We start from the raw sequence: 27,066 nt of genomic DNA on the forward strand, positions 1-27,066 counted from the left end.
TGAGAAGGGCGGCATAAAAATTGAATGAATGAATGAATAAATAAATAAATAAATTTGAGCATTCAAGAAGGAACAGAAAGGAGAAAGGTAAAGAGGAAAGACCAAGAAAAAGAAGGAAAGATGGAAAGAGATCAAGGAAGAAAAAAGAAGGAAAGACGGGAAGGAAGAAGAAAGAAGAATGAAGAGGGAAGTAAAAAGCAAGAAAAAGGAAGAAGGAAAATCCTACCCCACTTGATGGGATTTTAGAGACAGATGGATTTTCAAATTGGTACAGATATAATATGGAAAAACAACTAACCACCCACTCATTTTCTTCCACAATAGCCATTGTACTAGCAAAATTAAAAATAAACTAATATAAGCACAATATGACCCAGCTTCTGGTGTTCTCCCTGTCACTATATAGGGCAGCAATGGCGAACCTATGGCATGGGTGCCACAGGTGGCACATGGAGCGATATCTGCTGGCACTCGAGCCATTGACCTAGCTCAGCTGCAATATGCATGTGTGTGCCAGCCAGTTAATTTTTGGCTAGCACAGAAGCTTGGGTGGTGGGCGTTTTTGGCTTCCAGTGAGCCTCTGGGGGGATGGGAAAAGGTATTTCATCCTCCCCCAGCTCCAGGAAGCATTTGGAGGCTGGGGATGGTGAAACACAAGCCTAGTGGGCCCACCAGAAGTTGGGAAGCAGGCCGTTTCCAGTCTCCAGAGGGCATCTGAGTGGCTGGGTAAACTGTTTTCGCCCTCCCCAGGCAGATACTGGGGAAGGAAGGTATTCTTCAAAGATTATTCTACTTTTGTTTTTTTTGCTCTACCATCTTCCTTTTTAATTTTAAATTAAAACAGCTCTTATTCTTCACTGACAATTTGAGATATGTGCATTTTCTTTGTTTTCTCTGCTCATTTCATCATTCTGATGTATTCTTTCATTACTGAAGCTGTGTACTGTTACTATGGAATGTTTTGCTAATATATTCTTCAGAGGGCTTCTCTTATTGAATAAAGAAATATATAAAGATATTGTACATTGTGGTGATTCAATTAAGCAGGTATCTTAAAGTACACAGGATGTTAGAAGACAGTGAATGCTTGCAACTTACTGTTCAGCGTTGTGCTATAATAGCATAATTTGTCATTTTCATAAAAAGTCAATATAATCTAATGAGGGAAGAACAAATAGTATCATTAAATATGTACTCTAATAGCAAAACTACTTCTGCATTTTTTAAATCAATAGCTGTTTTACAAGAAGCCAATTAATATGTATATGATGCTATGCTTGAATGGCTAAATTGTGTGCTTTGCCCTGTTATGTGTTTGTTTGGTGTGCATGTACTGTATGTTTTAGCTTAGAATTTGAATTTTTGCTTAAACCTTTTGGAGTGCCAAGAAAAGCACATGTCTGTTTGGAGGTAGCATGGGGATGGGTGGATGGGAAGTGACAATACATGCATTGTGACATCACAATCTAAATCCCATGATTTATATTCATGTGTCCAATTTCAGGATGGAAGTAGAAAAGCCCAGGATTAGACTTTTGTTTACATGATACATGTTTGTCATTTTTTTTCATAACTGGAGAAAGTAATGGGTGCCTATAGTTCTGTCATCACCTTTCATGAATCATAAACGTTTCTGCAGATACTTCAGTACATGGAATGATGGAGGGAGGGAGGGAGGGGGAAAGGAAGGAAGGAAGGAAGGAAAGAAGGAAGGAAGGAAGGAAGGAAGGAAGGAAGCTTCCCTCCATATTTGAATGTGTCTCACTGATACAATCATAGGCACACTGCTGGCTATTGTGTTTGAAGGAACACTGAGTAAGACACCTTTATTTATTTGTGAAATTTGCATGCTGCCTACCTCTACCAAGTGACTTTGGTTGGCTTACAGATGTCATATAAAGCAGAATAAAACAATTATAGGATTAAAACATCAAACATTAAAAACTAAAACATGAACATTAATATTAAAAACAATCAAAAGAACCAATGCATATATGAGGTAGATATTGTACAAGTCTACTAGCCACCCTCAAAATGGGATCTCCCTATGGGCCCTACAAACCAGTTGGCAAAAACCAGTTTTTTAGGCTCTTTCCAAAGGCCTAAAGGGTAGGGGAGGATCTCAAATCAAGGGCCACGATATTCCAAAGGGCAGGAGCCGGAGCAGAGAAGGCACTTTTCCTAGTCCCTGCCAAATGCAATTCCTTATCTGATGGAATTTGGAGCATGCCCTTTCTATACTTCCAGATTGAGTGGGCTGCGTCAATCCCATTGGGGTGAGATGGTTCCTCAGATAACGTGCCCCATGTTAAAGGTGCTAACCAATATCTGTGGCTTCACCTTCACTTTAGGATTCTCATTTGCTTTAATTTCTTGCTATATGTCCATGTGAATTAAGGCATAACAAGCAGGAGTGGGCTTGAAAAAATTTAGCAAGGGGCTACCTTTGAAAAGTGTTCGGAAACTTCAGATTGTGCAGAATGCAGCTGCGAAAGCAGTCATGGGCTTCCCCAGGTATGCCCATGTTACACCAACACTCCCCAGTCTGCATTGGTTGCCGATCAATTTCCGGTCACAATTCAAAGTGTTGGTTATGACCTATAAAGCCCTTCATGGCATCGGACCAGAATACCTCCGAGACCGCCTTCTGCTGCACGAATCCCAGCGACCGATTAGGTCCCACAGAGTGGGCCTTCTCAGGGTCCCATCAACTAAACAATGTCGGTTGGTGGGCCCCAGGGGAAGAGCCTTCTCTGTGGCGGCCCCGACTCTCTGGAACCAGCTCCCCCCCAGAGATTAGAATTGCCCCTACCCTCCTTGCCTTTCGCAAACTCCGTAAAACCCACCTTTGTCGTCAGGCATGGGGGAACTGAGATATCTCCCCCGGGCCTATATAATTTATCTATGGTATGTTTGTAGGTATGTCTGCTTAAAAATGGGGTTTTTTAACTGTTTTAAATTTTAAATTTTAAATTGTAAATTATTAGATTTGTCAGGAACTGTTTTTATTGTATTGTGAGCCTCCCCGAGTCTACGGAGAGGGGCGGCATACAAATCTAATAAATATCTAAATATCTATATCTATTCTATGCCCAGTTCTGGGTGGGCATATATATGGTGGGTGTGGCCCAGTTGGCCTCCTGCACCACCAGGATTTGTGTGTTTTCCCTCCTCGGGCTCCAGAAGCTTTCCTCAAGCCTATGGGAGGGCTAAAACAGCCACCCCAGGCTCTTGATGCCTTCTGAGGGTTTGAAATGGGCCCATTTTCAGTCTTCCCAAACTTCTGGTAGGCCTATTTTTCATCCTTTGCATGCACCCTGCATTTACTTGCATCCAAAGCAGGCCACGTGGGGACTCCCTGGAGTGGTGGGATGAGTAGCGGGGCCAGCCAGGAGTGAGATTTGGGAATTCTCTGAACTGCACAGAATTTTAGCTAGAGGTTTGTCTGAAGCCCTGAGAACCCCCAGCAACCTACCCTTGATAAACTCTACCTCCTCAGGCAGTGGGGTAGAGCAAGACACAATTTATTTTTTGGAGGTATTTCAGAAGAATGGTAGAAGTACTAGAGCAGGAGTGTCAAACTCAAGGTCCAGGGGCTACATCTCACCCATGGGATGCTTAGATCTGGCCCATGGGTTGCCCTGGAAACATCAAAGGACCAGCCTGTGGTCCCTTTGCCAGCAAAAACAGAGCTCAGCATGGATGCATTATAGCCTCCTGCAGTGGTCTGCCAGCAAAAATGGAGCGTGCTGCCTTCCCAAGCTTTGTTTTCACTCGCAGACCATTGCAGGAGGCTGTCACAGCTGAAAACAGAGCTTGGGACTCTGGCGAGCCTGGGGCCCTGGGAGCTTGAGGACCAGACTAGGTCCTTTCCCTCTGCTTCTAGGGCTCTGAACAATCTGCACCACCATCCAGGGTCCTCTGTGTGGCCTGAGAGGGATATGGAGGCTCCTCTGGAAGACAAGGGCTCGGCGCTCTCCCCAGTCTCGTCTTCCTCTGCTGAAGACAATGGACTCCCTCAGACCTGCCCAGGCAACCATAGGCATCCCCAACATGAGTGACATTGAGCTGGCCATGCCCACCCTGGCCACTCCCACCCGGCTCTCTGATATCAAACGCGAGTCTGATGAGACCCTCAATAAATCACGTTTGACACCCCTGTACTTGAGTTTTTGTTTTTGTAGTTTGTTTTTATACAGTTTATTTACTTACTTACTTACTTACTTACTTACTTACTTACTTACTTACTTACTTACTTACTTACTTACTTACTTACTTACTTAATTGGATTTGTATGCCGCTCTTCTCCGAGGACAGTTTTCTTGTTGTGAGCCACTCAGAGTTGTATTCCTATATGGGTGGTCTTACACATTCTTAAATAAATAACCCCTGATGTGGCAGCAATTTAATTTGAACAAAAGTACCAAACTGCCAGTTTCTTTATTTAACGTGAGCTCTGTGTGGAAATAATTCTTCTCTTATACTAAATGCTGCATGAACATTATCCAGCTTTTTAACTTCTTCAGTAATTGTTTCAATAAAGTCTTATTGTAGGGGTCACGTCAAATGTAAGGAAGTAGAATAAGGTCAATTTTCATTTCATTGTTATCACACATTAAAAAGAGCTAAACTACATTTTCAACTGCAAATTGGAGTTGATAAAGGAAACAGCAGCCTTTAGATTTTTATTAGAAGTGAAAATATTCAAAATTATATGAATTTATTTCTTTGACATTAGGACTGTTGCTCATATTTTGCCCACCAAAAATGTTTTGCCTGCCCATGAACTCTGCCATCAAAATATAATCAGGGAATTATTAGCATTCTATTAAGCATATTCACGCAACTCAATTGTTTATTAATAAATGTTAACAAAATCTGCTTTTTGTGAATTAATCCGCCGCTGGGCAAAAACATTTTGTATGTGAACTTTGAACCTTACTGATGGGCAAAAAAGGATTAGAAGCTGAGATGAGTTCTAGAACTGACAACAATGTATAATGTATAAAAGAGAAAATATAAAACCCTTTATGTTTATTGAAACTGTGAAATGCTTTTTCATACCTTGATACTTCCCTGTAATAATGAGTTTTTAAAACACACTAATTATGGGTTAAAGTGAGATATGTGTGCTTGAATATACATAACATTTTCTATTTTTTAATAAAATACCATCATTTGCAACAATATGCTATGTAAAGGCATTTCATTGGAATGTATTTCATTCAGTGAGCTGTCATAACTTTTTCTTAAAATTTCCTTTCTGCTGACTTGATCCAATTATTCATTCCTAGAATATAATGATATTACTGCACTGTATTATTGAATCACATTAGATATTACGGCAGGTAGGTTCAAAAAAAGACTGTTAATATTTTGCACTCCTACTTCACTATTAGCAAGAAAGCTCATTAATCATTTAGCAAGACATCATCCTACATAGGGCCCTTGTCAGCCAAAACTGAGCACCACTATTGGAAAATCAGATTTCACATTATTATTCTGCTGCTATTTCCAAATTAACACTGTGTATGGTCAGTGCTTATTTCTGAATTTTAAAAAATGCAAGTGAAGTTTAAAACTAGGTATATAATATGGACCTCTGTTTGATGTTGTGGTAGGATTGGACACATAGTTGCACTCTGTCGATGGGCCCCAAAAGGAGCCAAAGTCTCCCTGTAGGGGCACTGAGGCAAAGAGGGGTGTCCTGTGAGGTTGCGGTGTCACAGGTCTTCTGTCTAACCCAGGATTTTCTTTTCCCTCTCAGCCATGGTGTGGTGAACAGCAGCTTAAAGATGGCTGCCGCAAAGCTCGGGCAACCTTGAAACAACTAAGACCAGTTCTGGAGTGAAGTAGGTGAACAGTGACTGGAACTGGGGGAGAGGATTCCTTTTTGCTTAAAACTTAACCCCAAGGAACAATTATTGCTCAGAATTATTTCTTAAAGCAAAGTTTAAGCATATTGGAAAAAAAAATACTAGACCAGAAGGGGAAAATGGAAAGAGAGAAAAACAATAAAAAATTAAATATACAGAAATTGGAATCTTAAATTGGGAAGACGTGGTAATGGGAAGGGATTTCAAAATGCTGGAATCATTTACTTAAAAGGCTTATTTATTTATTATTTAGATTTGTAAGTCGCCCCTCTCCGCAGACTCGTTTATAATTGATCTGCAAGTAAATGATGATTGACTAATGGCAATACTGAAATTTAAATTAAGATGTCAATCTGCTGAAGAAAGAAAAATATGCAAGTCTGGGAATACTAATATGGAGGACTATAAAAATATTTACTAGATTATACCTAATTCCCCCATTATTACTGGAGATTCAAATATGAAAACAAGGAAATTATTTAATTAAAGAGACTCCTGAATTAAGTTAGAAGACTGAATTTGTAAAAGGGACATAAAGAGGCTTTTGATAACTTCTGGGACTATTTTAATGGAATTGATTGTTTATCTATGGGATGAAAAGAACTGTTAATGAGTGCACTCCTTGAAGGATAAGTTTAGGGCTGAATAAAGGGTTCTTGAACTACTGCACCGAAATTGAATTTTTTTTAAAAAAATAAGATACTTTATAAGGAAGAGATGAGTGGAACTTTGAAGGAGATGGTGTTGCTTTTTCAAAACACAAAGGATATCACGGAGAAAGAACTTAAGAAGACTATGGAAAAAATGGAAATACTATATGAGGGGTGACAAATAAAGACCAAGACATTCAGGAAAGTGAGGAACCAACAAAAGAAATGAAGGAAAATATTTAACCAAAAAAAAAAAAAACCCCAGTGAACAAAAGAAGAAGACAAGGGGGAGAAAATAATGAAAATAACAGTGATTGATCAGGGGGAAAATATTTTAAGAGCATTGAAAAGAGAATTGGAGATACAGGAAGTTGCTTTTGAAAGAGAGATAGAGTCCTGGGCAAAAGGTTTGGAAACCAGGCAGGTAGAGGTGGAGGAAACCAGGAAGATAAAGGTAAAGGTAGAGAAAGGAGAAATACCTAGATTGAATGGTCAAGAAGCAGATGCAGGCAGAGATAAAGATCCAGGAGAGGAATATGGGGTCAAAAGTAAAAAATAGCACAGCAATTAAAGTACTGAAGTAGACAAGAGATGATGGGTAGATTATTTTTCTCCTTTGTTGTTCTGATTTGCTTCTCTCTCTCTCTCTCTCTCCTTTCTTTTTTAAATAGATGACATGATTAGAAGTTAGGTAGGATAGAAAGAAAATGTCTCTTAATAAAAGGGTGATATGATTAATGTTAGAATAAGAGATAGAAATAAGAGAAAGGTGGAGTATTAGTGTATACACTTTTATATAATAAAATAAAAGCAGTAACAAGAGATAACAACATGTTATCTTAAATTCTTGATATGGTGAAGGGCTGATTTATAATGTAAAGCCAAACCATTATGTCTACATGTCTTTTGTAACTGTGGGAAAAAATGGCTCTTTTTTGTATCAGAAATTGTTCAGATCAGAATTTCAAATCCTGTATCCTACATATGCTGACTGAACCTTATCTGCGCAGATAATAAAAGCTTGTCTAGGTCTCCTGTAGTCTGAATCTCTTCGTGTTCTGCATCAACAAGGCAACATTTTTAGATTTATATTTTTTTAAAAAAAAATACTTTGGCAAAACAAGGCAGGTGATATGAATTCTTAGGGGCCAAAGAAAATGAACTAACACACCTGACGCTTACTCTTTACTTAGATTATTATATATAGATATGAATATTTGTTAAACTGTATCATACTAATATCACATACACAACTTTGCATTTTAGACTGATTCAGCTTTTCCTTTCAACTCTAGCCAGTGGTAAAGAACAAAATCATTTAGAGATGAAATATATTATCAAGATTTTCAGATGAAAGAGGTATTCTGTTTTATATAGAAATCATCTCTTGTGAGTCAAATCATGAACTTGACCTAGAAAAATAATGTGTACTTTATGGTGCATTACAGGCTAAAAAGTTTCAGATGAGGAAACTAGGTTTATGGTAGAAATGTGCTAGAACTAATTTTCATCTCCAGATGGTTGAGTTGCCCAAATGAAGAAAGGGAAGGTCACTGAGCTCAGATGACGATTCCCACAGAGTTACATCTAACTGGGCTGCAGTATTATAGCTACAAATCTGTGTCCATCTTATTGAACTCCGGCTGGGTTTATGTAACATTAGAAGGCATCCTGTGCTCTGTTCAGGGCAATTTGTGAAGCCACTTGTAATGTGTAAACTATGGTTTGTAGCTTTGTAGCTAAAGTAAAAATAAAATAAAATAAAACCACACCAAATTGTTGTTTCTGAATGAGTGATATTTTGAAAGTTTAGCATACTTTGCTTAGGGATTGGCATCTAGCTTCAGTTGTTTGAACCTTAACAACTACCGTTGCTCACTTAACCACTGTGGCAAGAAAGGTCATAAAGTATGATAAAGCTCACTCGACAACTCTCTCACCTAGCATAAGAAATTTGGAATTCAATTGTGGTTGTAGGTTGAGGACTCCCTGTATAGGCCTTTAAGCTGGGCATTTGTTCACAGAACCTAGTGCACAGTATTATGAAAATTAATAAATAAAAAAATAGAAAAAGAGGTAAGATATCTAGTTATACACATACTAACAGCTGCCAGAATAGTATATGCCCAACAATGAAAAACAGACAAACTACCGGAAGAAAATATAATAATTAAAAAAATACTAGACTGTGCGGAGATGGACAGGTTATCTAAAAGATTAGATGGAAAAGAAGAATCAGATTACTATAAAATATGAGCAAAATTTTATGATTGGCTAAAGAAAAGAGCAACAAAGAAATAAATAAAAATCTACGCAAAGCAACACGTCGAATAAAAGAATTGAAAAATTAATACTATGTGAAAGATAGCAAAAATTCTCTGATCAAACACCTAAAAAGTGGGGAAACTTTCATTTCCCAAATGTTGTATGTGTATGTTTTTATGTATGTTTTTTCTTTTTTGTATGTTATATTTGAAAAAAGCAAATAATTTTTTTTTTTTTAAAGAAAATTGGCCATCCTTGGGGGTAATGCTGTTGTCATTATTAAGCATAAAGTATTTAGATATCATCTTGCCAGGTATGCTTTTCATATTATGGTTTTAAAGCAGTTTGCTTGAGTTAATAATCAGGTTACAATCTCTTTATTTAGTGCTATGCTCATTGTCTCTGGATTCCAAAGAACCAATTGCCTGGGCAGCTAATCACTGCTCCAATACTTGGGCCAAAACAGGGGAGAACACAAATCCTCCCATTTCTGATATGGTTTAACATGTTTTTTATACCTATTAGCTTTCTAATAACTTATAATAAATTGTTCATAAGATACAATCATGTCATTACCTAGAAATGATATCATCGGAACCAGTGATGCAGCTATGGTCAGGTACACAGAACTGGTAGAAAAATGTTGAAACCCCCCCCCCCTTTTTCCCTTCTGGGCTCTGGTTATGTTTTTCCTAAATGAGGTTTAATGTGTATAATTTTAGAAAAACTGTGCATGTGTGCATTTGTATACATACACATACAGTTTATATGGTAGAAAATGTATATTTTTCTGTGCCTATATGTAATATGTATGTACATATATAGCATATATACATAGAATTAAATAGTATATTTTGGATGTTCAGTAATAGTAAATAGATAGGGAAATTGTATCTCTTTGAGACGAGGAGAGGTTAGGCCCCTAACCCAAGCTCTTGACGTAAGAGATGTTCACTTTTAAGCCAGTCACATGATCCTTAAGCCATCCCCAGTCACATGATCATCAAGCCACTACCACTTGGTCACATGGCTGGCAAGCCACACCCACAAAATAAACTATGCCCAGAGTGTGGTAGTAAAATTTTTTGTAGCCCTTCACTGATCTGAACCTTCAAGAAGCTGTACATATTATTACAATGTAATTTATCCATTTATCTATGTGGTTTAAGTGTAAAAATAACCCATCACTTCAAATCAAGATGCTATTCAGACTAATAAGTTTCATTGTCTGGGTTGATCCAATTATAAGTGAATGCCATATGTTTTTCACCATTTTGTTCATTTTCTATACTTGTAATAAATACTAAATCCTATGCCAAAAAAGTATGAGTAAAAATATAATTTTAAAGAATGGAAATAGTTATTTTTTTTTACATGTAAGCAGACTGAACTATGCAACTATTGAACTATTGAACTATGTAACTATGTTTTGTTTTCACGGTGGCTTCTTTAAATATGGTTATTTTGCCATATCTGATCATCATTATTTTCCCCTGCAAAATGTTCAGATTTAGAATAATCTATTGTCTAATTCTTTACTTGGACATTTATGTGTTTTTCAGAGGTGCTTTCTATTTTCTACTACTACTACTACTACTACTACTACTACTACTACTACTACTACAATTTTTACTGTTACCGTGTTTCCCCGAAAGTAAGACAGTGTCTTACTTTCTTTTTATCCCCAAAAGCCCCACTATGTCTTACTTCCGGGGTATGTCTTATATTGGAAAACACCCACTGGCGACCTCCCTCCCTCCCTTTTATTTTAAACATGTTTCTGACCTGCGGGATGGCTCCAGCTGCGGCTTCTGCTGCCACTTCCATGGATTACAATGGAGATTTCCAAGCTGGTTATCAGGAAATCGACGGCATCAATTTGGGTTACTTGCAGATTAACGGCACGAAGATTAGCGGCGCGCAGATTAGCGGCGCGCAGCTAGATGAGAGGGAGGCGGCAATACCCCCGTGTTTTCCCGAAAGTAAGACATATGTCTTACTTTCAGGGTACGGCTTATATTAGCCGACCCCCCTGAAACCCCCGATACGTCTTACAATCGGGGGTGTCTTACTATCGGGGAAACAGGGTATATGTACACTATGAACTCATGCACCAGGGAAAAAATCCTTTGACCATACTTGGCCAATAAAGTGTTCTGTTTTGTTCTGTCCTGTCCTGTTCTATTAATACTCTTTTTCTACTCAGGTATGTTCTAGTCAGAGAAATAAAATATATAAAATCTGGTGATAGATATTAGCTATGCATATATGAACAGGACTTTAAGGAACTGTATCATCTATTGTATAACCTGGAGTTATTACACAATCATGGTTGGATAATGACCTTGGCACTGTTTCTGATTGTGACTGTTCAAAGGTACAACAGTACTGAAAAAGGTGACTGGTTATTGTTTTTCATCCTTACAACCATTGCAGCATCCCCATGGTCCCGTGACCAAAATTTGGATGCAAGGAAACTGGCAAATATTTATGATCATTTCAGTTTCCCAGCATTGTGTGATGGAGGAATGTGGATTGTTAAGAAATATGAAATATAAAGGAATAAATAAACAAACAAACAAACAAACAAACAACCTTCTGAAATATAAAGGAATAAATAAATAAACAAACAAGCAAGCAACTTTCTGGCAAGCAAATTCAATAGGGAAGCCAGATTCATTAACAAACAATTACACTTAACAACTGAAGTGAATCACTTAACAGCTGTGGGAAAAAAGGTTGTAAAATGAGGCAAAACTCATTGAACAACTGTCTTGCTTAGCAATGGAAATTTTGTACTCAATTATGATCATAAATCAAGGACTGCCTGTAAAGGTATAGGACAAAACCATGTTTTTAGAGCCTTTTAGAAAAGCAGTAGGATCAGACGAACTGTACTTCAGGAGAATGATGTTCCATAAATAAGAGGCTACTGCCAAGAAGGCCTCTTTTTTGGTCCCACCAGTTGACAATTCCTAACTAATGGACCCTGTAACATGCCTTTCCATCTGGTGAGCTGGATGGATGTAATAGGAACAGGCAGGATGTAGGAAAGGATCCAGGGGTACCTTATATTATTTGCATAGACTTGTTTATCACCAAGCAGTTCTAAAATGTCTACTTTTGTCTTAAATAATAGCTTCTACCACAACTGGTGTGTGTGTGTGTATTTCTGAAGAAATATTAAAATGTGACAAAATGTCTTCTGTTATAAAGCTCACACTGTCCATAAATCTATTGAAATAAGTACAGGCATTCCAATTTGTCCCCAGACTATTGAAAAATGCTAATAAAAAATAGAGCTTAAAGAGCAGCATGTGACATTCATTTTCATTTTTAGTAATTTTCACTAAAACACACATACAAATACACACTGGGGGGGGAACCCCTATACAGCCTTAAAAGCAGCAGCTCTAATTGTATTGCTCTGATTTGGGCTCTTAGGTAAAATGGAATAAGTGATTGGATCTACAAGTGATCAGATCTGCTTAGGATAAACACAAAGAATGAATCAGCTAGTTTTGGTAACACTCTGGACAAAAAGGATGTTATATCTCAAAATATTTGTGATGTTATTCTTGGTGGGATCCCCTCTTCACAGTATCTATCTATCTATCTATCTATCTATCTATCTATCTATCTATCTATCTATCTATCTATCTATCTATCCATCCATCCATCTATCTTATCTATCTATCAACATACAGTGATCCCTCGATTTTCGCGGGGGTTACGTTCCAAGACCTCCCGCGAAAATCGATTTTCCGCGATATAGCGGCGCGGAAGTAAAACCACCATTTTTGGCTGCCCCCGCCCCCCCAGCGCCTCCGGCGCCCTCGCCGCTACCACCCGCCCGCCCGATCCACCCTGTTCCCCGTAGGCACCTGCCCGCCGTTCGCCCGCCCGCCGTTCGCTGCTCGCCCGCCCGCTGCCCACTCCCTTCTGTCCAACGGGGCCCAAAACCACGCATTCTTTTCTTGTTAGGCTTCCACACACACCCGAGACTCAAAAGTTAAGCTTAGAAATTCAGCCGCTCAAATCGAACGATTCGCTCTGTTTGGGGAAACCATCGGGAATGCTGCTGCTTTGGCCCCGCCCAGGAAGAAGAATCTGGGCGGAGAAGCGCTGCTGTTGCACGGAGTCTTTGGAAGGGAGGCCGCGGGCGCAATTTCTCCTCACGGCTGCGCTTCTCTCCAGCATTTCTACCCCTCCACTGTTCCTGACGGCCAGAGTATGGCGACACAGGAGGCTGCCCCGACGGAGCGGTGCTGTGGGTTTCCCTCCACGACACTGCTGCTGCTCCTCTACCTGAGCTACCTGTTGCTGGGCAGCGCCGCATTCTGGGTGCTCGAGTCGCCCCTGGAACGTGACGTGACGGAGCAGCTCCTGAAGGAGAAATGGGAGCTCCTGGTGAACTTTACGTGCCTGGAACGGGAGGCTCTGGAGCGGCTAAGCAACTTTTCCCCGCGCGCACACACACACGCACACAAAGCGAGAAGGGGGCGGGAAGGAGAAGAGGCGGCGGGAGGCAGTCCCGTGTCCCGCTGCCCTAAGGCTTCCCTTCCCCCAGCATCTCCCCCTTGGCTCGCCCCTCAAGCTCACGCCTCTTCTCCGCTGGAGCGGGCAGCTGTCCTCACCTGCCTCTGCTCCCCTTCGTCCAGCTCCCACTCACCCGCCGAGCCCAGGAGCAGCCACATTGCTGCTGCAAAACTTTGGGGGGGAGGAGGGTCTGGGGGAGGCTCCCTTCCAGCCAGCCGGACCCTCACGCCCAGCCTGCCGCCTGCCTTTCTCCTTCGCTCCCTCGCGCCAAACCGAATGGCCATTGCGCCGCCCTCGTGACGTCCCGGAGCCCAGGCTGCTCCCGCCTTGCCCGAAGGTAGGAGTGGTCGCGATGGCTCACGCCTTCTTGGAGCCCCTTGGCACCGAGGGGAAAGTAAATCCATTGGAGCGCAGCTGCTAAACTGCACCGGCGTCTTTACATGCTTTCAATCCCCATTTTAATTATTTTCTTCTTGTTGAGAGATTTCTAGCTGTCCTGGTATAGGTTTTTTTTAAAATTATTTTCTGAGCCAGAACTGCAGAAAAAACAATTGCTGCCAGTCTGCCTTCCATTGAGGACTTTATATACTGCAAAAGAGGGCGGTCAAAATAACCGTGGTATAGAAAAAAAACCGTGGAGTATTTTTTAATTAATATTTTTTTTCAAACCGTGGTATAGCGTTTCGCGAAGTTTGAAGCCGCGAAAATCGAGGGATCACTGTACATACATCACAGCATGTGCTTGGGAGTGGCAGCTTGGAAGCAAAAAACCAAAATGTATTGTACTGCAAATACTCTCTTGTTGATGTCAGAAAAGAGACAATTTTCTGTCCCTTGACTGTATCCGGTAATGGAACCTGGATGGGGGAAGGCAGGATCACATGAGAAAAACAAGGTTGGAAGAGGACCACTTGTAAAATAAAACCTGAGACACACTACTGGAGATATCTTAATATGAAGCAAAACAGTGCTCTTTTATAAGTGGTACTCACTAGGAATATAGATAGAAGAAATTGGTTTCTAATCTGCCCCAAAAGTTATTTTTCCTTCCCTCCCCAAGAAGCAACTGGACTTTTTTGTTTTTCCTTTGAAGAAGTTTCACTTCTCATCCAAGAAACTTCTTCAGTTCTGACTGAATGATGGGGAATGGAAGGATTTATACTCCTTGCAGACAGCTGGTCATTTGCATTCTTTTATAATAAGAGAGTCTAGTTAAGGGGGGGGGCACCAAGACAACCATGATCTAGATTACTGTGAGTCTCCATAGACATTTCTAATCTGTCATTATTGTGGTCAGTGTTGCATCTCCAGAATTCCCACAACGTAACAACCCCCAAGGCATTTGTGCATTGATAGGCATACAATTAGTCATTGATTTGTAACCATTCGTTTAATGATCCTTCAAAGTCACAATAGCACTAAAAAAAGTGACATGATCATTTTTCACCCTTACAGGTCAGTATCCCCATGGTCACAAGTTCAAAATTCAGAGGATTGGCAACATTCATATTTTATGATGATTATAGTGTACTATGATCATGAGATCACTGCTTGTGAGCTTCTGTCAAGCAAAGTTAATGAGAAAGCCAAATTAATTTAATGACCAGGTTACTAACTTAACAACTGCGGTGATTCACTTAACAGCCATGGCAAGAGAAGTCGTAAAATGGGACAAAATTCACTTAAGAACTGTCTTGCTTAGCCACAGAAATGTGGGGTTCAATCATGATCATAAGTCGAGGACTGCCTGTAATTTGATGCCTCAGATAAAGGGAACACTCATTCTTATGCAGATGTTTTGGAAACCTGAAACTCTTTAACAGAACCTATAATTTTCTCAGTTCTATTGCTAGTAACACATCAAGGAGACTTCCAAGCAACTGAGTTAGTTTCGGTCAAGTTTTGACACTACCTATTTAGCACGTCATCCAGATATAATTACTTGAGAATTTTTCACAGTTGTGAGCTCTTGAAGGTTTCTCCATTCACTCCTTGAAACAAAAATAAAATAACTGCTGAGATTGTTTTCTTAAAGTAAAATGCATGGGAAAACTTATTTCTCAAGAAGCTGAGCTATGAGGTGGCTTGGCTGCAGCCTTCTCTTGGAATCAACCCTACCTTTCTGAATGATTAAACAAACATGGCCTCATATTCCTTGCAAAGGCAAATCCAAGATCTGAAGCTCTAAAGCCATGATATATCTCAGTGGGAGACTGATTGGCCATGATCTACTTTGCCCTGGGTTCATACAGAAATGAAATGATGGTAATAGCATGAATGTCCTTGAACAGAAAACAGAACAAAAGTCCCATTTATCCCTAATGAACCACTGATCCATATCTAGCTTGAAAAGAATTACACGCATGAGCGCACGTCCAGACATGCACAAAGCTGATGTATCTGATTTTTAATTGGACAATACACTTCTCTTTCAGTCTAAGTATTGCGCAAGCATGCCTTGCCTATATTAGCCCCTAACTGATTAATAATGAAATTAATGTTCTGCTTTTTCTCTAGGCTTTTATGGGGAAAATCTATCATTTGTAATATACCCACCCACAGAGAAACCCTGTGAAGTAACTTAGGCTGAAAAAGTGGCTCGCCTGAAATCACTCAATCATCTTCTATGGCTGATGGACTGAAAGCTGGGCTTCCCTATTCCTAGCCAAACAGTTTCATCTCATCACTTTAATAAAGAAAGAAGGAAATTTTAAAGCACCTGTGATGATCTCATTACAGCTACACCGGAAGCAGCTAAATGGTTAAGTTCTTTAGATATAGAATTATAAAATCTATCCCATTGTAATTGTACGACACAGTATTATGGTGATTTTATTATGGTTGTATCTTATGTAATAATCATATATTGTATGACTATATTGCACTCATATATTGTGCTCATTTATTGTAATATTTGCATACCTTATATGTGTATGTATGTATATGTGTGTGTGTATGTATATGTATGTATATGTATACCTATGTATGCATCTCTCTCTCTCTCTTTCTCTCTCTCTCTCTCTCTATCTATCCATCCATCCATCCATCCCTCATTGATGCTTTATTTAAAGTTAGATTTGTGAACCAGTAATTGCATAACCTTAACAGATGATGTGTGCTAAATAAAAATAAATAAATAATTCTACATTATACTAGCTCTCTAAAAACAAATCACTAGTTTTGAAAGATAACATATGTTGCTGTATTGTTTCTATCACATTTCTTTATAAAATCAGGATCCCACCTTTAATATTTTTTTAAAAAATCAACAATGCACTTAGAATTGGTCTATGTCAGTGATGGCAAAACTATGGCATGTAAAGCAATCTCGCAGCCATCACCCGTTGCTCTTCTGGGTTCCAGTGTGCACATGTGCGCTGGCCAGCTGGTCTTCACATGCTTGTGAGTGCCAGAAACCAGAAGAGCAGCTCCCTGCTGCGCATGCACATGCCGGGAAGCTGAGCCGGTTTCCGTCGCCTGTATGCGTGCCAGCCAGCTGGTTTTTGTGCATACATATCTTCCAGAAACCAGAAGATCAGGTGACCAGTGCACATGCACACCCCAGAAACCAGAAGATCAGCTTTCTAGTGCACAGAGATTTGCTGGAGAACTACTTTTCCAGTTTCCAGTGCTCCCACATGTGCACGCTAGGAAGCTGCTCTCCTGGTTTCTGGCACTCCCCTGCGCACGCTCTCGTTTCAGCACTCGGTGATGAAAAGGTTCACCAATGGTAGTCGATGCTCTAATTTTAGTTAAAAATAAAAATAACATTTGGCTATTTTTAAAATGATATTTTGAAAACTGTGGCTTGAAGGAAGCCAAAGTTTAACAGACCTGCTTGGTCTAACATTGACCAATTAAATATATGAACAACAACTACTTCAAGCACCCAATCTTCAGTTGTTTTATGAGCACAAACTTCATTCAATCCAGCAGTTACCTTGCAAACCAACAAATAAACAAAAAAAGTGAAGAAAATTAATATAATTTAGTGTACCTCAAATAAACTCTATTGGATGCCTTTGGTCCTCTCACTAGCTTTTTATTCAACCTCTTCCATAAATATGCTCAGGGGTGTGTGTGAAGAAAATATTGCTATGGATGCTGCCTCTAAACTCTCAGAGGAAAAGTATGATATAAAAACTACCACATCGAGATTAAGATAAAAGCTAAACATTCCTACAACACTTTGCAAAGCTTAGACGTAATGCAATCAGCAGTCCTCAGCATCACTTCCAAAAAAGCAGGCAGTCATTATGTTTTCCAATGCATATGATAGCCCTGGCTGGGGATGAACCTTTCTGCAAAAGAACATACTTGGGAATAATATAACGGCCTGAATAACTCCGAAATTGCAAAAGCTAATGCGGCATCCAGCTCATCAAATGCAAACAATTCCAGTGGGATTCTTCTGAATGCTCTTTATGGGTACAATTAACATATGAATAAGCACTTGCAGCAAATCTGACTTAACAATTGACATTTCTTTGTATTGTTGAAAAACAGGTACTTACGTATTCTTCGTAAGACTCGTGTGCTGGTAGAGGGGGAGCCCTGTAACCTGGTACTGCCGGAACTCCTCTGGCTCGAGGGGTGGGGACCCCTCTGGTGGCGGGTGGGACTGGGAGCACTCCGCGGGACACTGGCGTTCCTCTTGCTACTTGAGCTCCTCGGCCAGGTGGTGGTGGAGGGATGGCACTCCCACGCCCCCTAAGAGTGAACAGAGCAAGTCGATTATTGTGATAAAGAGTGCTGAAAAAGTGAAAGATTTATAAAGGTACATAAAAGCATTTCTGTATTGGCTGCATTGATGTTAAACTGTTATTAGAGTCAGTAAATTAGAGAATGCATATTACAATTTGGGGTCCTTGGTACTCTCTGAGTTTGTTTTCTTGCAGATGCTTCATTACCCAAACTAGGTAACATCCTCAGAACATTCTGATGCCCTGATGCTAGTTAATGATGATGATGATGCAATGATGATGATGCAATGTGTCCTGGTTTGGGTAATGACTCATCTAGAAGAAAACAACCATGCTCAGAGACTACCTTGGACCCCTCATTTTAACCCTGAACTACCAATATTTGCATTTATCGGCACGGTACCATTCAACAGCAAACTTTCAAATGAGCATAAGAAGGAAAGGTACTGAGGAAGTTCAGCAGGCAAACCTAAGAAGGGCAATATGCAACAGTTTAGGTCAATATTCAGAATACAGAGAACAAAGAGAGTCAACTTGAAAGCCATAGGATGAAAGTCTGGTATGGGAGAAAGCAAGGGGGAAAATATTTATTTGTTTGTTTGTTTGTTTGTTTGTTTGTTTGTGTGTGTGTTTATTTATTTATTTATTTGGATTTGGATTTGGATTTGGATGCTGCCCCTCTCTGAGGACTCGGGGCAGCTCACAGCATATACAAAAACAGAACAATAACATAAATCCAATTAATACTACATTAAAATCAACTATTAAATTCAATTTTAAAAAAGTAAAACCTATTAAACCAATCATTCAACACTCATACTTAATCAGGGGGAAGATCTAAAAGTCCCAAGCCTGGCGGCAAAGATGAGTTTTTAAGCTCTTTCGGAAGGCGACAAGGATGGGGGCAGTGCGAATCTCTGGGGGGAGCTGATTCCAGAGGGTTAGGGCTCCCACAGAGAAGGCTCTTCCCCTAGGTCCCGCCAGCCAACATTGTTTGGTTGATGGGACCCTAAGGAGGCCAACTTTGTGGGATCTCACCGATCTCTGGGATTTGTGCGGCAGAAGGCGGTGTCAGAGATAATCTGGTCCTATGTCACGAAGGGCTTTATAGGTCATAACCAACACTTTGAATTGTGCCCAGAAATGGATTGCTAGCCAATGCAGTCCACGGAGTGATTGCGAGATGTGGGCATTTCTTGGAAGGCCCAAGACTGCTCACATGGCTGAATTTTGGACGAATATTTATTTATTTATTAGTATTACTGAAATACTGAAATATTTATTAGTATTACAGAAATCTGATAGGGTAGAACTCAAGATAGGAATATAATCCTAGAAGGTTATAAAGAACTCCAAAAGAAACAAACTCACTAAAAAGTGGTTTTGTGTGTGTGTGTGTGTGTGTAAGAATGATGACTCTTGTATGAAATTTATAATACGGGTATCCTCAACTTCATTCATTTAGTGACAATTCAAAGTTACAACATTGAAAAAAAGTGGCCTATGATCATTTTTCATATCTATGACCACTGCACCGTCCCCATGGTCATGTGATCAAAATTCAGACTCTTGGAAATTGGCTCATATTTACACAGTTGCAGAGATCTATGGGCAAGTGATCGCCTTTTGTGATCTTCTGACGGGCAAAGTCAGCAATACTAGAGTGATGGGCTCCTACGGGAATGGTCAGGAACGCAGTTCCGGTAGCATAATTTGGAGCTCCACCCCAGAGCACCCAATTTGCACTGAAAGATACAAAATGCATAAGTCATGTCCATGGTGTGGTAGTAAAAATTTTGGTAGCCCATCACTGAATATTACAGATCATAGAACCCAGACTGTTAATACACAAAGAAGGTTACACACCAGCCTGCTCTCTTTCATGCTCCTTGTGCTAAGGACCTACCACCACTTGATGTTGAATTCATATATTGGACACTTGCAGTAGTCAATGGGGAAGCCAGATTCATTTAACAACTGTGTTACAAACTTAACAACTGCGGTGATTCACTTAACAAACGTGGCAAGGAAAGTCACAAAAATAGGGCAAAACTCACTTAACCATCTTACTTAACAACAAAAATTTGGGACTCAATTGTGGTCGCAAATCAAGATTACCTGTGCTAGGATGAAAGCACTTCAGAAAGCATCTCGATGAGTATTAAGAGAAAAGACATAGAAATGACACTGTGGTGTACTTCGGGCGCCCCTACCAAGTAGAAGATACAGATAAAATCATTGTAAACCATGGCCAAGGTGTTAAATGGTGGCTCACATTCAATTTGAGATGATGGATAAGAGGATGAATTTGGCTAATGAAACCAATCTGCAGGAACTGATGGGATGATGGGACAAGGTAAGAGGATATGTGGACAGTAGAATTTGAGACCAAGCTACAAAGAATAAATTAGAATCACTTTATAATATGTAAATAGATATATTGCTCTCGAGTTAAAATGGTATATACAAAATATGTCCCCATTTTGGTGGCGGGGTATGAATTTTGTCTGGTGGAGGGCACTTAAACACTGAGCACATTGTTTCTATTGTTATTGATATTATAAAAAATAATAAACATATTTATTAAAATAAAACCATGGCTAAGGTGTTAAGGAAATATATCACCAAGTCAATGAGGAATTTCAGCTACTCTGATATCATCTGAGAACCAAATTCTATGCAGGCAGACATACTTTGCTGATAACTTCATTATCCAAAAGGGAATGGAGGAAATGAGGAGACCAGTCATACTGGACTTTACTGAAAAGCAATGTTTGAGGAAGTGGAAATTGTAGGAAGTGTTTAACCATATATTTAACCATAATGCACCATATGGAGGTGGGAAAAACTGAAGTTGATCGGATTAGTGTTCCAGAGTTCAAAAGAACTTGAAGGAGTCCAATCCTGAAGAAAATCCTGAAGAAAAATTAGTTCAGGAAAGTTAAGATATTCTGGAAAGGGACAAACGTGAGGGGGCATGTAGCTGCCTTAAATTCCTTAAAATTAACATGGCTGTTGAAGTCACCATTCTTTTCTTTTGGTTTAGGCATAAAAAACAGATATGCTTTAATAAAGAGAAGAAAGGTACTGTGCTCACAGTCACCAGAAATCCAAAGCACTCTTACAAACCTCCCCAGTATTTGCAAAGTGTTACTATTATTATCTAAAACATCTTAAGGGATTTGTGACTGTGTCATCTCACACAAATGTGCTTGAACTTGGCACTGAACTTAGGAGACTGCTCTGGTTCCTCTACCTCCAAATATAAGCTTAGCTTAGCAAAGGTATTCTAGAAGGCCTTCAGCACAGAAGCTCATGGGTTGTGGACAACTCCTAAAAGATATTTGGTTGGCCAATAGTTAAAATATTAGAAAGATTGCTGATAAGTTTCATCCTACTCTATAATTGGTCTGCTCTGCTACGATTATGTATATTTTAAATGACTTGAGTATTGCCCCTGTTTGGTGGTATGAATTATTTAACTGATACTGTATATTGCATTTTTAAAAATTCTATATGGTTCTTTTATATTTTTAGTTGGAAGTTACAGTGGGAGTCTTGGGATCAAAAGGTGGAGTGAAATTCTCCCACACATAATTAAATAATTTTTAGGGCAAGAATGTACTGTGGAAACATCAATGCAGAATTAATAGCTCATGACAAAGATGTAATGGAAAAAAACACACCGCAAGAACATATAGAATGCCTAACATCACAAAAAGCCGTTATATTCATTTGTTTTGCACACTTAAATAGCAGAAGCTGATGTCACTCTCATTCATTAGTCATGAACCTGGACCAGGCCCTTTGGCTGAGCTGGAATATGTCATAGTACAGGAAGTAAAATATTGGGAGGATAGAGAACAACAAGGTAAGCGGTCCTGACCTTCTAGGGGGAAACCTAGGTCATAATGTAATAAGCTATAAGTAAAATCCCTTTGTAAGCAACAGTTTTCAACAATTTTGTCAGTGTGTTAACAATTGAAACGCCACCTATTCCATGTAGAAAAGTATTTGCTGTCCTTTAGAGCAGCAGTCACTAATCGGTGATCCACAGACAACTGGTGGTCTGTGATAAAATATTGGTGGTCCACAGAAAAATGCATTTTTACATTGCACTAAACACTATTTATCTTTTAAAAAATCATACCGGTATTAGTGGTCTGCAGGATTTAAAATTATGAATTTAGTGTCCCTGAGGTTGAAAGGTTGATGACTCCTGCTTTAGATTGTTCACTTATAGCTTTCCATCAATGTTTGATAAAGGACAATCCAATATTACTTTGATTCTTCCAAGTATTAGCCAGAAGTTGGGTTGTATGAAGAAGCCATCTCTGAATGCCTGCATACAGCTCACCCTGGCATTTCATAGGCATGTCATATGAATCCTGGGCTGAAGTTACATCTGGTGGCCCAGGATGGATCAGGAGATTAAGGGATACCAGGCATGTCAGCAATCCAGACTGGCCCCGCCTTTGGCCCCAATCCACAAATAGGATTCCCCAAGGGGATCGTGGGCTAGAATACACCTGGACGTAGCTGGGCCTGTGCAAGGACACACATTATTAATCTTCGTAGATGCCTATTCAAAGTGGGTGGAGCTGTCATTGATGTTTAGCACTTCTTCAGAAGCTGTCATTTAAATATTAGAGAGGCCACCCATGGGTTTACTGACACTTAAGTGACAGATAATATTCCTCAGTTCATGGCTGCTCCATTCCAGGTGTTTCTTGCTGGGCTGGGCATCTGCCATGCCACCACAGCACCGGTTCACCTGGCTGCAAATGGCATGGTTGAAAGGGCAGTTAGGTCCGCTAAAGATGCATTTGGCTGCCTTGGCGTTGCAATTGTCATAATAGTATATGCAAATACCGCCTGGCTCAGCATACTACCCTGTACCAGACCACTGGTATAAGTCCAGCAGAATTGGTCATGGCCCGCCATCTCCACAGCCAACTGGACCATCTGCACCCCAACTACGATGCTGGATGAAAGCCCTTTCCTGAACGATGGCCCAGGGAATTTGCAGTGGGGGATTCAATTTTCACCCTTAACTTAGGGACAGGCCTACGGTGGCTGCCAGGCCATGTGATGCAACTAACTGGACCCTGCTCTTATGGGTCCAGCTCACCAATGGCTGGCTATGGCAATGACACATTAATCAATTGATTCCCCTGCAGTGAGTCAGCCCCGCCGGACCAGGACCAGGCCTCCCCAGGAATTTCCACTCACTCCAGAGCCCTGCTAGCCACTTCGAGCTTCTACCCGTGCCGTCCCTCACTGAGGGCCTGATTCCTACTTTGTCAGATGTTTCCACCACTCCAGCTCAGGCTAAGACTCAGGGTGAGACCTCTGCCAGGTCACAGAGGGTTCCAGAGGATCAAAGACCAACTCCTCCCTCTTCAGACACTTGCCCTGCATACCTCGCCAACTGTGCATACACTATCTGGGAGGTGAGGGGTGTAATGTCCTCAGGCTTACACTTCTGCCAAAACCATAGCTAATTGCAAGCTGAGATTGGCTAAGACGCAAGCAGTCAGCAAGCAGGAATATGGGGCATCCTGATTGGTTATTGGCTTGACAGCTCAAGTATAAAAGGAGATGTCAGCTGGAAGAAGAGATCCTTTGGACCTCAGGCAAAAATATCCCATCTTTACTATCTATTAAGTTCCTCATTTTAAAAGGTTTTTGCATGAACATGAAAAAGATGCAATGGCTCTAAGAACTGCATTGAACATTTACTTAAAATAGTATCTTTTTTTTATAAAAGATGTCAAGGCAGCCTGGAAAAAGTCACTGCTCTAATGAAAAGCAAAAAGCTGTTGCATTAATGTGAGGTCTGAACTTTTTCTTCTGAATTAGCATGCTTAGTCCTTCCCTATATTATTCAAAATTATTCAAATCAGAAAGGTGTTATAATAATCAGGATTTGACACATAAAACTAAAGTGGGCACCATTTTTAATGACATGCAAAGCAAAATCTGATTCCTGGAAAGAATTTATTCTGCAGGAATTCAGTTGAAACCACAGTAGGTTTTAAGATGAGATTCCAAGGATCTGAATTGTTAACAAGAACTTACAAAGAATATGTTTTCAGAGGGAGAAGAGGTATTTAAGAATGGGAATATGGTTTTTAGAGGAGGAAAGAAGGAATTAAATGCAGTCACTTTACAAATAGTAAGATGAAATAATCCGCCGTATAAAATAATTCCTGATTTTATTAGAAATATTAAATTACATGTGATTGGAGTCATTAAGGGCAGAATCGAGTTTTATGAAGACATAATAATGTTCCTGTACAATGAAATTATGATCACACTCTGACCTTGGCTTTGAACATTCTTGATATCCATGTTTCGGGAAGATGTTATTGAAATAAGTGTTTCCTTGTGTAGATGAACATAGCATACCCAGAGAGAGAGAATGAATATTAATTATCCTAAGGGACCAAGGAAGATAAGTATAACATAGCATCAATCCTCTATAAGAGAAGGTGGATGTGCAAATGTAATTAAGATATCTACATATGCTGATGGAAAAGGGAAATTACTACATTGAAAGAAAAACCAAGATTATTTTTAATCAGCATCTTGAAATGTTAATGAAAAAAGAGAAATAAATCCATATGGGATATTGTATTAAACTGAAGGCTTAGTTTAGACTTCAGTTCTGTGAACCCTATGAGGTTTATATTTGGATGCTTTTGCATGTACCAATCCACCTACAGTCAATTAAATTATTTTGTGGTAGAGAGACTGTCAAACATACATTAAGAATAAACTTAATCTTGTAGTAGATTTTAAAATAAGTTAATTGTACTGGGTCTAGGCATTTTTGTTATTCTTTTGAATAAGTCATCATCATACATAAGTTATCCCAAAACCTGTTTTACACAGAAGCAGAAGGTGTGCCCAAAATATGAACATTTAACAAAATTGTTCTTGCAGATTTTCAGAGAAATAAAACCCTACTATAAAGACAGGCATCTTCCAGACATATCAGTAGGTAACTTCAATCACCTCCAGCCAACAAGGCAAAGGAGGAGGATGAGAATTGTAATCCCTAAAACAACTGAAGGAAACTACATTGGTGAAGATAAGGTTAGAGACTGTATGGCTCCAATAGATGTGGCTATGTTTATTTAAATATTAAAACACTGGGATTTATGCTAGGCTGAATGTTCATTGGTATGGAACAAAACCATAAACTTTTTTTAGTCTCTTTACTTTACAAGACATATTTTTAGTTCCTCTGTGTAAATGTAATTACAACTAAATGGAAGGTTTTGTTAGAACCAAACGCATAAACAAAACACCTTCTTTTATTCTTTTTAGCTGTATCTGTGAACTGTGGCATGTATCTGTTTATTAACCAGGTCATTTGTAACAGAAGTTATAGCTATTATAAAATATTTATAGTGAGTATAAAGAAAGACAAAGAAACTGACCTTGAAGGAGTTGCAGGAGGAACCCGAATTCCTCTTCCTCGAATACTTCGCCCACGAGGTGAGTCCTCTGAACCATTTAAATACGACAATTCTCTCAATTGCTCTTGACGGATTTCATCATTATAGTCCTGAGAAAAAGGAAGCAATAGAACATCTGTCATCTTTACTACTGAAGTTCCATTTCTCCTCCAAGATTAGCTAATTTTAAGTTTAAGATGATTTTCAGAAAACTTAAATGACTGCATTGCTTGGTACAATGCTTTAAAAGAAAGCAAATAATGTTTAACCCATATTATGCAGGTAAGCAAAATCTATTCTGCAAAAATGGTTTATTGCCACCAAACCTGGCAGTGTATGTAGTTAAAATGACAATCATTTTCTTATTTATCACAGAGCTATATAGGAGTAGACATGACAGAATCAGCCCTAAATTGGTTAGATTGAAGATTTTAGAGTTTTTCTAAGAACCAATCTTCTACTTGAATAAAGTAAACAGTGCATACAGAGAATGGCTTATTTTCATCTTCTTTGGGTCATGTATCCAGGAAGGGGAGGGGCTTAGGAATGGAACAATTGGCTGTATTTTGAGCCACTGTCTAATGGCCTTACTGAGGTGTAGTGAGGATTTTAAAAAAAATAAACAATCCTTAGCCAAATGCAACCCAGTTGTGAATTTATTCTTTTCTTCAATGATTTGTTTTGCCACACCAAATTGAGTGATTTCTGTTCTCTTTACAGAGAGCTATCCTTCTAATGAACAGATAGAATTCCAAATTCCCTTAAAAGTTATTTTTCAAGTTCCGCTTGGTTAGAAAGAATAAAAAGAATTATTCCTGCTCTATAATAGGGAAACAACCAAATGCCTGTCTCTGATTCATTGTTTAGCTGAATGGAATGAAAATAAAAGCAGAAACACATCACCACTTTGCAATATGAACTTCACCCTTTAGGTATTTCCATGTGATGTCAATCTAGGTATGAAAGACAGAATTTGCATGCTGACATCATGATGTGTATGTTGTCATTTTTGTGCTATTGAGTCTAGCTGTACTTAGTGTATCAAGTGAGTTGGCAGGTTTAACTGTTATCTAGTTTGGATCTTTTACAAGAAGCAAAAAAACCCTATCTCAGTGATGGCGAACCTTTTTTCCCTTGGGTGACGAAATAGTGTGCGTGCGTGCTATCGCACACCCATAATTCAATGCCTGGGGAGTGCGAAAACAGCTTCTCCCACCTCCAGAGGCCCTCAGGGGGCTGGAAACGGCTTGTTTTCCAACTTCTGGTGAGCCCAGTAGGCTTGTGTTTCACCCTCTTCAAGCTCCAAAGTCTTCTCTGGAACCGGGGGAGTGTAAATACACCCTCCCCATCCCCTCTGGAAGCCAAAAATGCCCTCCTAGAGTGTCTGGGGAAGCCAAAAATCAGTTGGCCAGCACACACTTGCACATTGGAGCTGAGCGAGGGCAACAGCTCGCATGCCAGACGATATGGCTCCATGTGCCACCTGTGACACTCGTGCCATAGGTTCGCCATTACTGCCCTATCTCATCAATAATTTAATTTAGTTGCCCTAGTTGGGCAAAGTCCA

General features: G+C 39.7%; 1 protein-coding gene across 1 annotated transcript in view; it reads right to left on the reverse strand.

Moving 5' to 3' along the window:
- KHDRBS2 (KH RNA binding domain containing, signal transduction associated 2) overlaps positions 1 to 27,066 on the reverse strand; it is a 472,630-nt gene that overhangs the window by 123,639 nt on the left and 321,925 nt on the right. Inside the window, exons 5-6 of the mRNA XM_070733031.1 lie at positions 25,482 to 25,609; positions 17,845 to 18,040 (exon numbers count right to left, since the gene is read on the reverse strand). Coding sequence (XP_070589132.1) covers positions 17,845 to 18,040; positions 25,482 to 25,609 — 324 coding nt within the window. The remainder of the gene's footprint in view (positions 1 to 17,844; positions 18,041 to 25,481; positions 25,610 to 27,066) is intronic.

The sequence above is a fragment of the Erythrolamprus reginae genome, chromosome 1 (assembly GCF_031021105.1).
Source record: "Erythrolamprus reginae isolate rEryReg1 chromosome 1, rEryReg1.hap1, whole genome shotgun sequence".
NCBI classification, from domain to species: Eukaryota; Metazoa; Chordata; class Lepidosauria; order Squamata; family Dipsadidae; genus Erythrolamprus; species Erythrolamprus reginae.